The sequence below is a fragment of the Planococcus citri genome, chromosome 4, assembly GCF_950023065.1.
Source record: "Planococcus citri chromosome 4, ihPlaCitr1.1, whole genome shotgun sequence".
Lineage (NCBI taxonomy): Eukaryota > Metazoa > Arthropoda > Insecta > Hemiptera > Pseudococcidae > Planococcus > Planococcus citri.
The window spans coordinates 63,275,892-63,294,133 of record NC_088680.1 but is presented as its reverse complement, the minus strand read 5'-3'; the positions used below and the strand labels follow the sequence as shown (position 1 = coordinate 63,294,133).

General features: G+C 33.7%; 2 protein-coding genes across 3 annotated transcripts in view; one reads left to right on the top strand and one right to left on the bottom strand.

Moving 5' to 3' along the window:
- LOC135845865 (probable G-protein coupled receptor Mth-like 1) overlaps positions 1 to 16,463 on the bottom strand; it is a 37,718-nt gene extending 21,255 nt beyond the window's left edge. Inside the window, exon 1 of the mRNA XM_065364714.1 lies at positions 15,102 to 16,463. Within this exon, the coding sequence (XP_065220786.1) occupies positions 15,102 to 16,095 (994 nt within the window). The 5' untranslated portion in view covers positions 16,096 to 16,463. The remainder of the gene's footprint in view (positions 1 to 15,101) is intronic.
- Positions 1 to 18,242, top strand: part of LOC135842770 (endoplasmic reticulum metallopeptidase 1-like) — a 79,980-nt gene that overhangs the window by 35,104 nt on the left and 26,634 nt on the right. The window lies entirely within an intron of this gene.

Below are 18,242 nucleotides of genomic sequence, written 5' to 3'. Positions count from 1 at the left end.
TTGAAATTTTTTTCAAAAATTTTGTACTTTATTTATTTTGCCAAAACATCAAAAAATTATCATTTCTGAAACTGTGGAAATATTTTGGAACGCGGTTGTGCCAATTTTTCATCATTATTGCCAATTTTGAAAAATCGAGAAAAATAGCCAATTTTTTCTGTTTTTTTAGTGTGCGTAGCACACTATTGGTTTCGCTTTGAGAAATTGAAACTTCAATTACAATGAATGTTCTCTTAAGCTGTCCAACCGTTTTTTGTACCTATCGGACACCATTTGAGAATCATTAAGGCGGAGAGAATAGATTAATTTTCATTCAATTCGGATGGGTAATTGCTGAGTAATTGCAATTTTAGTTCATTATTTTAATGCATTAAATCCTAAAAAAGGGAAAAGGGGACTTGTAGAACACCTGCCGCTCATTGTACCCTGCTATACCCCCAGTCTATTCCATCACCAGCTGTGTTTCATTGTACCCTGTTACACCCCCGGTCTGTTAGCTGTAAATTCCAAGTGGGAGTGGTTTGGTGGGGCGTTTACCAAACGAATATATTATTTTAATGCCCTAACCCTCGTAGCGAATTTGTGGCTGAGTGGTTAGGGCATGTAGGTAGGAATAGGAAATTTAGGGACCCTGGTTCGAATCCCTGTGAGGTAAGTAGGTAGGTGATGGATTTTTCGTAGGAAAATTGGATAGGTAAATGCTTTGGAGTTACCTATGTAGTACATGATAATGGGGCAAAAATAATGCTGAAATTGAGTTATGAATTATGATATCATTTGCTAACTAAAAATTCGTTTCATTAATTTTTTGTCTACCTATAGCCATAAGTATAGTAAGAATTACCTTGACATGAATAATTTTTAACTTTTTACTTATAATTTAAAAATTACTTCAAAATGAGTAATTAAACTAATTTTTGTACAATTGAAACATGTAATTTTTATTATCATGATTTAGTAAAAATTATTAAAACAAAATGATTTTTACTATTGGTACGTATAGCAAAATTTATTAAAATGATAAGTTTTACTATACGATTACAGTAAAAATTATTGAATGGGATCTGGTACTTAATTGTGCTAAATACCAGTATTTAGTTAGATTTTTTTGTAAAAATTACCCATATTTTTTTCGTGTAAATTAGAGGCAATGCAAATTCTTAACATATTTTATAAGATTTAATTCTTAATTTAGAATAAAAAGCAAGTTCTGAAAATTGGTTTGAAAATTTATAAATTTGAAGACAATGGAAATTCTAAAAAAAATAATATGAAAATTTGTATTTAGAGACGCTGAGAATTCCAAAAATTGATTAAAAGTTCTGTAAGTTGCAGATAATGTGAACTTGAAAATTATATGAAATAGGTAAGTATTGTAATATTTATGAAGAAGATGAAAATTCTGAAAAATTGGAGGCAATGTGAATTCCAAAAATTGAGTAAACGTTTTACAATTTGTGGACAATATGAACTTGAAAATTGAATTTGAAATTTTTTAATATAAAGACAATAAAAATTCTGAAAAATTATTCAAAATTTGACTATTTAGAGGCAATGTGAATTCTAAAAATTGATTGCAAATTTCCTAACTCAGCAGCAATGCAAAATTCTGAAAATTTATTGAAAACTTTATGAAATTGTAGCGATGGGGAATTCGGGAAATTGATTTGAAATTTTGTAAATTTTAAAACAATGCAAACTATGAAAAACAACTAGAAATTTCTTAATTTAGAAGCAATACAAGCTTATAAATTATTCTGAAATACCTATTGTAATTTGGAAAATATGAAAACAATGAAAAACAATTATTATTTTGAAGCAGTGAGAGTTTCAAAAATTCTCATCACTGTGACATGGTTGATTCACTTATGCACTACCTAGATGTAATAATGGTTATAGCTGTAGTTTTTTTTGAAAATTGGTGATAATGACAAAAAAAATTGGCACCACTGCGTTCCGAAATATTTTCTCAGTTTCAGAAATGATATTCTTTGATGTTTATGCAAAATTAATGCGAAATATTTAAAAAGAAAAAAAATTTTTAATGCGAATTTATCCAAAAATAAGCGATTTGCAAATTTTCATCGGCTTAGTAGAACTCTAAAAGTTGTCTTGGATTTTGATGGCAATGGGCTATGTCGATTAAAATATTTCAAAAGTGATTTCTCCCAAGAAAATGAAATTAATTATCTATTAATTTTTTTACAAGATCATTGATTAAGCTGAAGAATTGGTTTTCTTTCGTAAAGAATCCTTTAAAAAATATCACAAAAAATAATCGACTTTTGAGGAAAATTGAAAGCCCTATAAATGAAGAGGAGTATAAAATTTCTCATCAATTGAGCACGATTGATCTAAGTAAGGTTTCTTCTGAGATAGTTACTTATTTTGACTGACGTTGAAAAGGTTTGGCTATAAAATTAAAAATCTTTGTAATGAAAGATCTGATTTTTTTTTTAAATTTCTATTAACAAAAAAAAAAAACAACACGGATTTTAGAAAAAGTAAAAACTTAGAAAACTACAAAAAGAATTGAAGAAACACTAAATTAAATGACATAGAAAAAAAAACAATTTTTTGAGAAAAACTGAGAATGTTTCAAAAAAAAAAAAAAACAAAACGAACAAAACTGAAAAACATGAAATTCTCCATCAGTTGTGTAAAATCAATTTCTCTTCTTGAGAGAGGGAACTTTAATTTTTGAGATAAGTATTTTGAGCTAAAGTTGAAGCGTTCAACGTGAATTGATCAATTGCTCATGAAAAATTCGATTTCTTCAGTTTTCTTATCACAAAAAATCAATTTTTGAGGATTTATTTTTTTCAAATATTTATTGGGCTTAAGTTGGAAGGTTCAACTCAAATCGATCATTGGCGATGAAAATTCTGACTTTTTTCAATACCTACAAATTGGTTTTTTCATTTAAAAAAAATAAATTTTCGAGAAAAACTGAGGATCTTACCAAAAAAAAAAATGAAAAGAAAAAAAATTGAAAAATAATAAATTTTCCATCATTTTGTGGTAGATAATTCATTTTTTCCCCTGATGGGCTTACTTTTTGAGATGATTTTCACTCAAGATGGAGAGTTCAACTTGAATCGATTATTTGTCATAATAAGACTGATTTTTTCAGTTTTTTTTTTTGGGGGGGGGGGGTGTTTATAATTACAAGATTATTACACCCGTAAGGGGGGGGGTTAGATTTGGTTTGTGAGGTTGATGTTTTTTATTAGGGAGATGAATTTTTGAATTTCTGAGGGTTCGTCAGGGATAGTAGGTGGGTTTTCTTTTATCTGTAGTGTAAGTCTGTTTTGTTTTAGTTGGGGACAGTTGAAAAGTATTTTCTATCACAAAAAATCCAATTTTGAGAAAAAAATGAAAAAATGAAGAAAAAATTGAAAAGCATAAATTTCCTAGTCAATGAATTTTATGTATAATCGATTTTTCTCGGGGGGGGGGGGGGCTTCTACTCGTAGTTTGAAATATTTCAAGTTCAAATCTTGAGATTCGACTTGAATCGATTGTGAAAAAAATTGGTATCCAGGTAAATTTTTGTGTGATTTTTTTGACGCTAAAAAAATCAATTTTTCAGAAAAATTTGGTGTTCTACGAGAAAAATGAAGAGAAACAAAATTGAAAAATAATAAAAATTCCTCGTCAATGGTGTGAAATGAATGTTTTTCCTGTGAGAATTTCTTTTTGAGATATTTCGAGTTGAAATTAAAAAGTTCAACTTGAATCGATCGTAAAATTTATTTTTTTTGTCACAAAAAATGATTTTTTTCAAATTGAAGACCTAGAGAAGAAACTGATTGGAAATAAAATTGTGGAGCAGAAAATTTCTCGTTTGTTGAAAATGATTGATTTTTCCAGAGAGTGTTTTTTTGAGATATTTCGAGTTGAGGTTGAAAAAATCAACTTGAATCGATCTACCTAATATATATATTAAAATTTTTTTTGTCACAAAAAATGAATTTTAAAAAACAGTTGGAGACCTAACAAAAAACTGATTGGACATAAAATTGTGAAGCAGAAAATTTCTCGTCTGTTGAAAATGATTGATTTTTTCCAGAGTGTTCTTTTCGAGATATTTTGAGCTGACGTTCAGTGGTTCAACTTGAGATGATTTTTGGTTATGAAAAAATCTCACATTTTCTCTTCTTCTATCACAAAAAATCGATTTTTGAGAACTGAGGATTCTACTGAAAAAAATGAATGGCACCTCTTTCACCAAAAAAAAAAAAAAAAAAAAAAAAAAATGAAGAATAAATTGTATGTAGTTATTATTATTTTGAAGTAGGTAGGTGAATAATTTTTTGAATCCACCTCCCCACCTCCCTCCCTCCCTCCCTCCCTCCCACCCTCCCAATTAAAAATTAGTTTGATTGTTTATAATGAAAAATTGAATGGCAGAAAAATGGATTTTTCAGAAAGCTCGTTTAGTGGAAGCGAAATAACATTAGACAGCATCATTCACATTGATCAAAAACAATGTAAACATTACGTAGGTACCTACCTGGGTTTTCCCCGAATCCTCCATGTGATTTTATTTCACTCATTTGATAACCAACATAAAATACTGAAGATCAATTTTAAATTGTATTGAACTTGTTTTTTTATGAAATAAGGCCAATGATCATAATCATTTAGAAATACATATCTCGGAATTTTTTCATGAATAATATTATTACATATGGTGAAGTTTTTAACGGTTAAAATTTTCAAGAATTACTTATTGCTTTCATAGAAAAACTTTTGAAATTTCTGCTTCTCTCTCTTTACCTTCTGCCCTCGATGTTTCATTTTAGTGTGAAACTGTTTTGCATTGCATTGTTAATTAATTGGTTCGATAATTTTTTTCCGAGAAATATATTGCAAATCAGGTGATGTGGATTCTCAAGTGTGATGATGATGAAATTTCGTTGGGATTTGGAATCTAACCTACTCAGAAAAAAATTAACAAAATGGTAAGGATTTTTTTTTCATTTTAATCATTTTTTTGATGATTTTAATAGCAAAATGAATGAATAGATCTATGTTTTTGAAAACTCATGCATCATGATTTTTTCTCCATTTCTCCATTTTTGAAGTTTTTGTCCTCAATTCTCCAGCTCAGTATTTTTTTTTCAGGAGCTTTTCCGTCAAAAAATAAAATAGTGTGTTTTGACAATGATTTGACTGAAGATTCTAATTTTTGAAATATTCGAAAAACACCATTTTCCAATTTTTGAAACTCTCATCCCTTCACGATCTCTGCAGAGTACAAAAAAGTCTGAGAATTTTATTTTCTCTACTGCATTTTTTTCTCATCTACAAGTTGAAAGTCCACAACCCAACTTCAATGTATCTAAAGACTTCCCCTCCTGATCAGGCTTTGCAGCTGTATCAGTTGTTAGATAGGTATTTCCTCACCTGATAACTTTTACATAATTCGATCGACAAAAATAATAACAGCAATTCGACTATAGATAAATAATCACTTTGGTGCATTTCCCGTTAATATACCTACACCTAACATCAAGTAGAAGAAAAAAAATTGATAGATAATTTCAAAACACAAAAAACACGATACTGTTATGTTTGGTGGAAAAAAAAACGAACTAATCGACACCACAACTCGCCACATAACGAGTTCAAAAAGAAAGGATGTGGTTATTAAGGTGTCATTATCTCTATAGGTCGTTGCAGCTTAATATGTTTCAATATTACACACATGGCACAACTTTGTACGTATTTGAACTTCTCATCCTTAATGGTTTGAATTTCGCATTAAATTAGATATGCCTTACTACATATATACGCGATACCGACGATTTAAAAATAGAATTGAAAAATTTTCCCAAGCGTCTACATTTAGAAATTTTACCATCAAACAATCATCATCGCCTTGGAATGAGGATGTGTTCGTTGTTTTCCCACAGTTTACTCTAGAAATGTGATTATAATTGTACAATCTTGATAATATTTTTCAAACAATCGGTATATGATTATAAAATGAAAACTGGGTGAACTGAAACATTGGTTTCACAAAAGGGTCTTTTCCTAAAGGAAACGTCGTAACAATAATTCAGAATCCACCCCTCTAAACTCTCCTCCTGTAGAGTGGGTCAACTCGTCGGTATCCGGTTTCAATACTTACAGCGAAAAAAAAAAGACTGAAAAAAAAATCTTTCGATATGATACGAGCGATGGAAGAATGTGTGTACAGATGAGTGAAATTTACGCAAAATGATTCCATTACTGGCACGATGTGATACGTGTACTGTACGTACAACAATTTCATTCCAGTTTTACTCTTCGGTATATATGAGAGACGAGGTATCTGACCAGCTACCGATACCGGTGATGCCGATTCAAATGCTCTGAATGATACCTCGAATCTGGTACTGGTACGTGAATCGTCCAAGGATAATTGATACAAAGAATTCAAATATTATAACCGGTTTAATAGCTCCTGTTATTATACTTATACTTTTTTTTTCAGTATACTTAAACCCTGCCCTGTGGTGTGTACTTAGATGTACTATAGTAAACTGCAGAGCGCAGATGGTAAATTCGATATTGGTATCGAAATACAGTTGTTAATTGGCACGTCACGTCGTCTCGTAAATAGTGGATTTTGAACAATTTATATACGATGTAGGCTTCCTTATAATTATTTTTCTATCGAGTTCGAGAATGTGCGTGATGCTTGAATTGGTGTGTAATAATAAACGTGAAATATTTGGGGAAATTCAATGGAGAGGGGTGGGGGGATTTTTTGTTACGAATATGTGCATTGGTGCTGTAAAAAAAAACAAAATCTTGACTTTTTTCAAATTGATTTTATCAACTTTTCATTGAATTTTTCACAGAAACAATCAGAAAATGATTTTGAAAATATCTTTGGTCAAAATTGAGAATTACTCAAAATTTTTACTAACCTGATTGTTAAAATTGTCCTTTTTTCAAAGTTTGATAATTTCTATTTTTATTTTTAGGTTTCTTATCCATCCTCCTGAAATTTGAAATAAATACCGCAGAGAAAAACGATTGGATCTGATCAGATTCAATCAGATCCGGACGTTCCACGAATCTAATTTGAATTCAAAACATATTCTGAGGAAAATTTCCACCCCCCCCCCTCCCCGCCTCTTTCAATGTGTTCTAGAAGAAGATCTGGATGTCAGTGACTAAAATTTCGGTTTTCAGTTTTTTTTACGGATTTTAGTCTGTAAAAATGTCTGAAAACTTTCAAAAATCGCACCCTCAGTCCCTTATGCCCCCCCCCCCAAAAATGTTACTTCAATGATCTCAATTCAAAATGTGTGTGTCCAAATTATCAGGAGATGGAGAAGAGGTGTGAAAATGGTCAATAAAGACAATAATAAAGTCGGAAAGAGAACGAAAAGTTGAATTGTAAATGAAGAAATCATCCTCCTAGAATAATTCGGAGGGGACGAATCCATTTTGGAGTTGAGATCAAAAATGTGGAAAAAATCGAAATCTGACCAAATTAACCTAAAAAGCTGAAATTTGGAATATTATGCAATTTTCGACCCTCCAAATTGATTAGAAACGGGTTCGAACCACTTTTGAGCAGTTCTGGAGCCTCCAGCAGATTTTTGAAAATTGAAATTTCCTCAAAATTTTACCCAGAAATGAATTTGGAAAGCAGAAATTCACTCTGAACCCTAATTTCAAGATGCTGATTCAACTGGAGCAGTTCTGGAGCCTCCAGCAGATTTTTGAAAATTGAAATTTCCTCAAAATTTGCCCAGAAATGAATTTGGAAAGCTGAAGTTCACTTTGCACCCTAATTTCAAGATGCTGATTCTACTGGAACAATTCTGGAGCCTCCAGCAGATTTTTGAAAATTGACATTTCCTCAAAATTTGCCCAGAAATGAATTTGGAAAGCTGAAGTTCACTTTGCACCCTAATTTCAAGATGCTGATTCTACTGGAACAATTCTGGAGCCTCCAGCAAATTTTTGAAAATTGAAATTTTCTCAAAATTTTACCCAGAAATGAATCTAGAAAGCTGAAATTCACTCTGCATCCTAATTTCAAGATGCTGATTCAACTGGAGCAGTTCTGGAGCCTCCAGCAGATTTTTGAAAATTGAAATGTCCACAAAATTTCACCCAGCAACGAAGTTGATAAGCTAAAATTCACTCTGAACCCTCATTTAAAGATGTTGATTCGATTGGACGTAATTTCAAGTCGTTTTGGAGCTTCCAGCGACTAATTCCCGTTGCTACAGTGTATTTTGCGATTTTTTGGTGAATTTTTGAAAATCAAATTTGCCCCAAAAATGAGAAGAAAAATCAAAATTGTATCCAATTGTCAAATAATGTTGAAATTTTGTATAATATTACCTATTTCAGAGTCACTGAATCGATTTCAGACTGTCTCAAACCGTTTCAAGCAGTACTGGAGCCTCCAGCGGATTTTTAAAAATTTAAATTTTCACAGAATTTCAACCAATGAGGTTGGAAAATTGAAATTCACTCTGAACCCCAACTTCAACATACTGAGTCGACTGGAAGTCGTTTCAAGCCATTTTAGAGCCTCCAGAAACATTTTGGAAAACAAATCCAAAAGGGGAGACCAGATTGGATCGTCTCATTGGATCTGAACAGATCTGATCAAACCTGATTGATCACACAAAATCAGACCTGATCAGATTCGGATATTTCCTACATCCCCAATTAAATCTGTTCAAACGTGATCAGGCTGGATCAAATTTTTTTTTGTTGATAATTTCAATGATTTTTATGTTACAGTTTTTCTGCAATACTTGGAAAATTTTGAATATTTTACTCGAATTTCGGTAATTTTTGATCATTTCCTTGACTTTCCATTTCATGATAATTTTCAAAAACATGAGAAGTCAATTCGACAAATTTTACAGCACTTTCTGCAATTTTGACAAATTTTTATTTTTCGTTTGGAGGGGGAGGGAGGAGAGGGTTGATTTTTTAATCAAAAGAAAATTTTCTGAAATAGATTTTGACCTCCTCTCCCTCTTTTTAGAAATTTGAATTTTCATGGTACCTATTTTTTCTGTGAGAGTAAAAAATTGGAAAACATTTTGTTTAAAGTTTTAAAACCTTAAATTCCAATATTTTTTCACAATGTTTTCTGCAGTTATGGAAAAAAATCTAACCCCCTTCTCCTCCAAGAAATTGAATATTTGAAATGAAAAATGTCGTTCTGAGAGTCTTGCATTCTTATGTTTTTTTTTTTTCAAAATTTTGACTCGAAAATTTTTTTATAATGTTGTGAAATATTTTTGAAACAAATTTCGACCTTTTCGCCTCCTTTTCTCCCATTTTTCGAATCAAATTTGGAAATTTTTAATTCACTCTCAACTTGTTTCGAAAATTTTGATTTTTTCCAGGCTGTGGTTATTTTTAGATGTTTTATGTCATTCTAGCAGATTTTCAATGACCTTTTTTTTTATATGTGAGCATTTTTAAGATATGTATTCGGCATAATTTTTGAGACGTTTCGTTGCACTTGTTTTTATTTTTGAGAATTTTGGTCCATTTTTGATAATTTTCAATATTGCAAGCGGTTTTTGTAAAATTTTGCCCAAATTTTGAGTCGAGTCATTTTTTAGTAATCTACTTTTTCCATCAATTTTTGGCGACTGATTTTAGATTTTTACTGAGCAGTGATTCGTAATTCGAGTCATGACTAATTATACCCAATTCTGTTTTTGGGAGTCTGATAAATGAAATTTTTAGTTTAGGTACGTTAAAAGAGTGGGCAAAATATGTTTTCAAATTACTTTGATTTTTCATTCCCTTCCCTTTTTCAAGTGAAGAGTGATATTCCAAAACTCGCTTTGTCCATTTTCACAACTTTTCAGGAGAGAGGAAAAACAGTTTCCCTTTAAATGGGTAAATTGGCTTTTTAGGCGAGTTTAGCACTTTATTTGGGTGGATTTATGATGTAGGAGTGTAGGTATACATTTCATCCACTAAATACTGCTGAAAAAAATTTCAATAAAAATGGACGAAGTGCGTTTTGGAACATTATTTTTTTTTTAATTTTTAGTGAATTGGCTATTTAGGTGAGTTTAACACCTCATTTTGGTAGGTTGATGATGTAGGAATGTGAGTTAATACTTCATCTACAAGGTACCACTGAAAACCCAACTTTGATAAAAATGGACAAAGCGAGTTTTGGAATATCACTCTTCAAGTGTTTAATATTGTACATTTAGTTCATTAGATTTAACGCTGAGTTTTTTTTTTTCAGTTTGGAACAAATAAAATAGTAAAGCTGAAGTTGAAAAAAATGTATATTCAAATTTTTAGAATTGAGCCTTTTTTTTCTTTGTTTTTTTGGACTTGGCAAAATGTACGGAATTGATCAGATGTGGTCAAATCCAAAGTTTTGATCAGATTAGATCGGTTCAGACCTGACCTGATCCCATAATTTTCTCCTGTGGCTTGATTGTAAATTTGTGATGACAAAAGTCTGAATTGGAATGATTCAAAATTTGGATTTACAAATAATAATTATGTTTTTCAAGTTCTGTGAGATTTTTCCAACATTTTTTTTCTTTACAAAAAAAAGCTAAAAGTTCTAAAAAAAAAAAAAACGGAGATAATTAAAATTATAAAGCATAAAATCCCTTATTAAGTAGTGAAGGCCTGAAGGGGAATTAGTTTCTTCCTGAGGAGAGTCTGTTTGTTGAGGTATTTTTTGGGGAAAAAATTTTTAAAAAAGAAAAGAGGGAGTTCATTTAATTGAAAGATTTTCAGGGTGTTTCGAAGTGAACCACTTATCGAGCCTTTTTGTCTTATTTTTTTGACGAGATTACCGATTATCTTAACCCACCATACCGATTCTTTAGAAAATTTCTAAATACAATAGCATGTGACTCGTGGCATAATCAAAATCAACGGGCTAAAGGGCGTTTTTACAAGTCCAATTGAATGGAACACTCTAGGGACACAATTTGCATCGTTCAAAACAATACGTTAACCTAACCAACACTACAACCTCACCACGTTCTCCTCCACCATATACCCTATTCATCAATTAACGCTGACAAAAAAAAGGCAATTCTATACCAATCACCAAACCACTTGTAACACACTACACGTGCAAACACAGCCGTCTTTCTTTGAACTTGAACCTTTCTCATTTATCTTATATTGCGTACAGCTTGGAAATGGAAATACTCAAACACGCGAAATTATTCGCCACAGTTTAGTTTACTGTGTCTGTATAGAAACAAAGCATGAGCATAGTTTGTTAAAGTTATTCTAGCGTATTGTTTCGAGTAATGATTTCGTTAAATACAATACCGAATACACCCACGACCAAGGTTTGTTTTTTTTCTTCTCCAAAAAGAAATAAGGTCACCGGCTAAATAGATCCGTCATCAGAACAGAGAAATCCGCAACGACGACGTTGAGTCAGATGCAGAGAGCTAGTTAGGTGCTAATTGTAACGTGCTTTTTAAAAGAGTGAAAGTATACGGCGAGCATGGTGCACCGGAGATCTCTTGTGCGTATAGTCCGTAGCTTGGTAGCCTGTACTATGACGCAAATGAAATTTTCTTGCGGAAGTTGTAGTGTTTAAGGTATACTCGAGTACAAAGAAATGCAAGTGTGGAGACACCCGTTGAGATGAGATCATCGTTTGAGTAAGAAAAAAAAAGACAAGCTTGCGTAAGATGAAGAAATATGAGTGTATTTGACCAGAGAGGTATCCCAATTCCCATTGAAACTGGAATTTTTGAACCGGTCGAATTCGGCGAATAGATTGCAAAATTTTTCCAAGCGAGAAGTTGGGCTGAAAAATTGGATTGTGATATTTGAAAAAAAATTGAATTCAAGTCGTCAGTTCGTCACTCACTTTGGAAATAATTAAGGGAGTCTTCAATTTTCTCTAGGTACTTGAGTTGACTTCCATACCCAAATCTTTGAAAAAATTCAATTTCAAAAAAAATGCCAAATTGATTAAATTTTCTATAAAATTTTATCATCTGAAAAATTTTCAAATTTCCCCCTATTTTTCCTTCTTTTGTTTTTTTTTTTTTGAGTTTCACAGAGGTTTTGACAACTTTGACAGCTCAACAAGAAAAATTTTCATATCAGAATGGTTTTCGATTTCGAAAAATATTTATATTTTGCAATTTTGAAATTTATCATGGGAAAAAATAAGCTAATAAAAAATTGAAATTTTTGACAAAAAATGAAATTTTCATGTTATTGGCTGAGAAAAAGTAGCATTTTTGATAGAATAAAACTTTATGTAGAGAAGAGACTTAGAAATCAAGCGAGAAAAAATTTGTATTTTGGCACGAAAAAATGATTGGAATCAAATTCCAAAAATAAATTATAGATGAATTGAAAATTTTTCAAAATCCAAAATTCACGACATTTGACCTTATTTCCTTGCAATTTTATTGGGAGGGGGGAGGGGGGGTGAGAAGTTTTCCTCGTCAGCTCTAAAAGTGTCCAAAAAAGAAATTAAATGCTGTGTTTTGAGGCGTTAAATTTTCCTTTGTGGGTCCTTCGAATTTATTTAGGGCGGAGTTTCGAATTCGGTTACTCTTTTCTTTCGATAATTTTTTTAAAAAATAAAAGGTGCAATGGCATTTGTGAATAATTTTTGAAAAATTGGTAAAAGAGTTGGAAAAGAATCGAACTTCTCAAATAGAGTTATCGATTCAGGGTTTGATTTGTTTTTTAAAAAGATTACGAAAGAATCGAGTTGAAACTCTCTTCAAAATGAGTAGAATCGACTGAAGAGTTGATTCATTTTCAAAGGGGAGTTTTTCGTCCAGTCCTGGAAACGGTTTTGAATAGTTTAGAGCAATTCTGGAGCCTCCTGCAGATTTTTGAAATTGAAATTTTCACAAAATTTCATCCATTGAAGTTGGAAAGCTGAAATTTACTCTGAACCCTAATTTCAAGATGCTGTTACATTTGGAGGTAATTTCAAGTCATTTTGGAGCCTCCAGCGGCTGATTGCAGGTGCTGAAGTGCATTTTTCAAATTTTTGCTGAATTTTTGGAAATCAGTTATCGAAAAAGGAATATGCTGAGTGAGCCAACTAAGGTGGTTTCAAGTTGTTTTGGAGCCTCCAGCGAGTTTATGGAAATTCCAGTTCTCCAAAAAACGCCAAAATCTGTCCAAATTAACTTCAGAACGTATGCTCGACATTGGGACTTGTTAGTGAACCCACTTGGCCCATTACACTCCATTTTCCCAAAATCGGTGAGTTCCAGTTCTAGACCACATTTTTGTCTAGTGATTTTAAATTTGAAAATTGAGAAATTCACTTGTTCCCTCCCCCTCCCCCTCCCCCTCTAACGTTTGAATTAAGTTGCTGAAATCAGGTTTATACCCTATTTTCGAGTCGATATAGAAGGTTCTTTCAAGTCGTTTTGAGGCCTCCAGCGACTTTTGGAAATTTCAGGTTTTCGTGAAACACCATACATATATGGCGTTTTTTGGAGAACTGGAATTTCCAAAATGTCTCTGGAGGCTCTAAGAAATGGCTTGAAACAACCGCCAGTCGACTCAGCATGTTGAAGTTAGGGGTGCAGAATGAATTTCAATTTTCCAACCTCATTGGTTGAAATTCTGTGAAAATTTGAATTTTTAAAAATCCGCTGGAGGCTCCAGTACTGCTTGAAACGGTATGAGACAGTCTGAAATCGATTCAGTGACTCTGAAATAGGTAATATTATACAAAATTTCAACATTATTAGACAATTTGATATAATTTTGATTTTTTATCTCATTTTTGGGGCAAATTTGATTTTCAAAAATTCACCAAAAAATCGCAAAATACACTGTAGCAACTGGAATTAGTCGCTGGAAGCTTCAAAACGACTTGAAATTACCTCCAATCGAATCAACATCTTTAAATGAGGGTTCAGAGTGAATTTTAGCTTATCAACTTCGTTGCTGGGTGAAATTTTGAGGGAATTTCAATTTTCAAAAATCTGCTGGATACTCCAGAACTGCTCCAGTTGAATCAGCATCTTGAAATTAGGATGCAGAGTGAATTTCAGCTTTCTAGATTCATTTCTGGGTGAAATTTTGAGAAAATTTCAATTTTCAAAAATCTGCTGGAGGCTCCAGAATTGTTCCAGTAGAATCAGCATCTTGAAATTAGGGTGCAAAGTGGACTTCAGCTTTCCAAATTCATTTCTGGGCAAATTTTGAGGAAATTTCAATTTTCAAAAATCTGCTGGAGGCTCCAGAACTGCTCCACTTGAATCAGCATTTTGAAATTGGGGTGCAGAGTGAATTTCAGCTTTCTAGATTCATTTCTGGGTGAAATTTTGAGGAAATTTCAATTTTCAAAAATCTGCTGGAGGCTCCAGAACTGCTCCAGTTGAATCAGCATCTTGAAATTAGGGTTCAGAGTGAATTTCTGCTTTCCAAATTCATTTATGGGTAAAATTTTGAGGAAATTTCAATTTTCAAAAATTTGCTGGAGGCTCCAGAATTGTTCCAGTTGAATCAGCATCTTGAAATTAGGGTGCAGAGTGAATTTCTGCTTTCCAAATTCATTTCTGGGTAAAATTCTGAGAAAATTTCAATTTTCAAAAATCTGCTGGAGGCTCCAGAACTGCTCAAAAGTGGTTCGAACCCGTTTCTAATCAATTTGGAAGGACGAAAATTGCATAATATTCCAAATTTCAGCTTTTTAGGTTAATTTGGTCAGATTTCGATTTTTTCCACATTTTTGATCTCAACTTGATTTTTAAAAATTCGTCAAAAATCAAAAAATGGACTTTACCAGCTGAAATTTTGGCTTATGATATATTTTTGCATGGTCTTTAAATTCGTGTGAATTGGGATACCTCCCTTGTAAATAACTCCAGTACATAAATAAATGAACCTGAGGAAACATCCGCTGAGATCATAAGATACGAGTTCATCTCGAGTGAGAAAAGACCAGCAGAGTTGCAGTTATGTAGGAGTTTGCCCGTGACAAAGACATATATGAGATGGCAAAATTTTACACCAAGATGCGGGTCTATGACGAATCGACGAATTAGGAAGCGTATACTTTACAAAGGTCATACAATAGAAAGATTCATATTACACAAAGGGATATACATATCTAAACTCACCATTCAAAGTGCAATATCTGGTCTGCTTGAGTACGTCTCCGAGTACCTGCGTCATACCGAGCAGTAAATCTCCGATCATGAGACAAACGATATAATGAGTTTGGCATTTCCAATGCAGAGCGTGATGCGATCCGGGCAACATTAGGGTCGAGATCAGGGTCAACGTGAGGAAGAAAACCGATACGAAGAATCCAGACGAATACAACGTGAACCTGATATCACCCTGATCACCATCCTGCCCATTGGGCAAAGGAGCGCACGTGAAAACGCTAGCTTTTTCATTCTGTTTCTCTAGAATATACTCGACGCAGTAATTGGTCACTATTTGACTGGTATTCGTCCTCAATGTACCGTCCGTATTCAGAGAGTAATCTTCGTCTAGTCGACCCGATATTGAAAATTCTTCTCGCGAAGGACATTGCGGAAATCCGCTAAATATAGCCGTGTCTTCGGACAGGAAATTCGACTTGGAGACCTTTTGGGTAACGCAACTGGTGGTTTTCTGGCTGTAGACCGAGTCGATGACGCAACACTTGTGGATATTCTTTTCGAATTTCTTCTTTTTATTCAGCACTTCTTGGTCGGCGCAAATAATGGCGCCGGTTGGCGAAACGCAATAGAGACCTGGCTGCAGCATCATGGTGTCTTGGTTAGCGTAGCCGGTTACCACCAGTAGACCGCTTTTGTCGAAAATCAAAGGATAGTACGAATTGGAGACGAATAAGTGATTGTTGCTGTTACAAGAGGGAAAAGTGTTTTCGCGAAAAATCACATTTTGAGGTGTCGTATTCGGCGGCAGCAGTAGTTTCTGCTCGTCTTCCGAATAGAAAACCGGTTGCCATTCGGAGGCATCATTTTCACCGCAAATATTCTCGGCGTTTACGCCTTTGCCATTAGGACAACACTTTAAAATTTCCACACACCGGGCGACCGTCGCGATAATTAATAAAAATCCAATCAAACGTATCATATTGCTGGGCAGCATTGTCGACATAATACTCGTTTTAACATCAAAATACACGCGAAATTTATAAGTTACACAAATACACGAACGCTAATCGTAATCACTATAACTCTATATGCTCTGACAACTTCGTATATTCGTCGTCATTCCCGCGATAAATAAAGACCGCGAACTGTACACACCGAACCGGTCACGCTGACAAGTCAAGCAACACTGAAATGGTACGAGTAAATGGAATAGCTCTCCTATGTTTTACACACAGCCACAGAGAGAGGAACAACACAGACACGATCTTTGGTACTCGCGAGCTGCATACATCGCCCCTTACCGGTAACTCCCAGTCCAATGTACAATGTGAAAGAGGCGACAGTGCGGGGTCCACAGGGGGTAGGTAGGGGGGGTATGGATTATTCAGAAACAACGCCGAAGAATTGCCGTACGCGTACATACTACATAGCGTAAAGAACTACTTATGAATAGGAGCAGACAATGAACTTTGTCCGAAGAGCGGCGACGCGACGGTTACTTACTCTTGGAATCTAGTGCTGCGCATTCTCGTTCCCATGCAACCGGTTTCGATTCTTCGTTCGATGTAATAATAATAAACTCTCGCAGCTGCTGTAACAGCATAGTATATGCAATTGGTTCGGTTTCGTTTGGTTTTCCCCCCTTTTTTTTTGGTGGATTCCATTCGTTTTAACAGGTTCTTTTCTTTGGTGGTTCGCGCCGAAATTATACTTTCGATTTTTTTCCCTCTTTATTTTATTACGTCTTTAAGTATGTAGATCTATCGATAATCGATAAGATAGGTATTGATTTCTTGCTTTCGTGTAATGGTCTAGATAGTCCAGATTGAAAAAAGTGCTCCAGAAATGGAATTTAGCTTGCATTTTTGTGACTTAAAAAATGCAGTTGGATTTTGCTAGATATGGGTCTGAAATTTCAGAAAAGACGTAGGTATTAAATTCTTGCAGTTGGACAAGGAGGGAGTGGATCCTAAAAAACTCCAATTTTTGAAATGACTCTGTACCGTAAATTTTTTTACGAGTTATAGTCCGGCATATGACAATAGGAGTAATTGCACCCCCCCCCCCCGCCGATCCTCCGGGAGAACTTTTTTCTTAAAGGGGACATCCTAAGGAACATTTTAAAGCAAAGTTGCCAAAAAAAAAAGTTGGCCTTACTTACAAAATGGCGGCCATTTTGATTGACAGGTCAGCCGAAATCGCTGCAGATTTTGCGTTTTAATATAGGACTTGCACGAACTTTTTCAAACTTTACAAAGGTAGATCGAAAGATCATGCAAAAATTTATCACCTGTCAAAATTTAAACTGCTAAAGTGCGTTTTTCGATTTTTGGTGAATTTTTGAAAATCGAATTTAGGCCAAAAATGAGGGAAAAAATCAAAATTTTACCAAATTGACCAAGAAAGCTGAAATTTGGGATATACCCTATTTTCGACATGCCAAATCGATTGGAAATGGTTTCAACCCGTTTTGAGCAGTTCTGGAGCCTCCAGCAGATTTTTTTAAACTCGGAAGTTCCCACAAAATTCCATCAAATTGGAGTTGTAAAGCTGAAATTTATTCTAAAAACTAATTTCAATACGCTACGAAGTACTGCAGGTGAATTTCAAGTCGTTTTGGATCCTCCAGCGACTTTTTGAAAATTCCTGAAGCCTCCAGCAGATTTTTGAAACTTTAAATTCCCACAAAATTCCATCAAATTGGAGTTGTAAAGCTGAAATTTATTCTAAAAACTAATTTCAATACGCTACGAAGTACTGCAGGTGAATTTCAAGTCGTTTTGGATCCTCCAGCGACTTTTTGAAAATTCCTGAAGCCTCCAGCAAATTTTTGAAACTTTAAATTTTCACAAAATTTCATCAAATGGAGATGGAAAGCTGAAATTAATTTACTCTACACTCCAATTTTAACTCACTCTGAAAACGACTTCTGGTGGATTTCAAGTCATTTTAGAGCTTCCAACAACTTTTTTGAAAATTACTGGAGCCTCCAGTGGATTTTTGAAACTTGAAATTTCCCCAAAATTTTATCAAATCGAGATGGAGAGTCGAAATTCATTCTGCAAACTAATTTCAATACACTACGAAGTTGACTGCTAGTGAACTTCAAGTGGTTTTGGAGCCTCCAGCAACTTTTTGAAAGGTTGTATG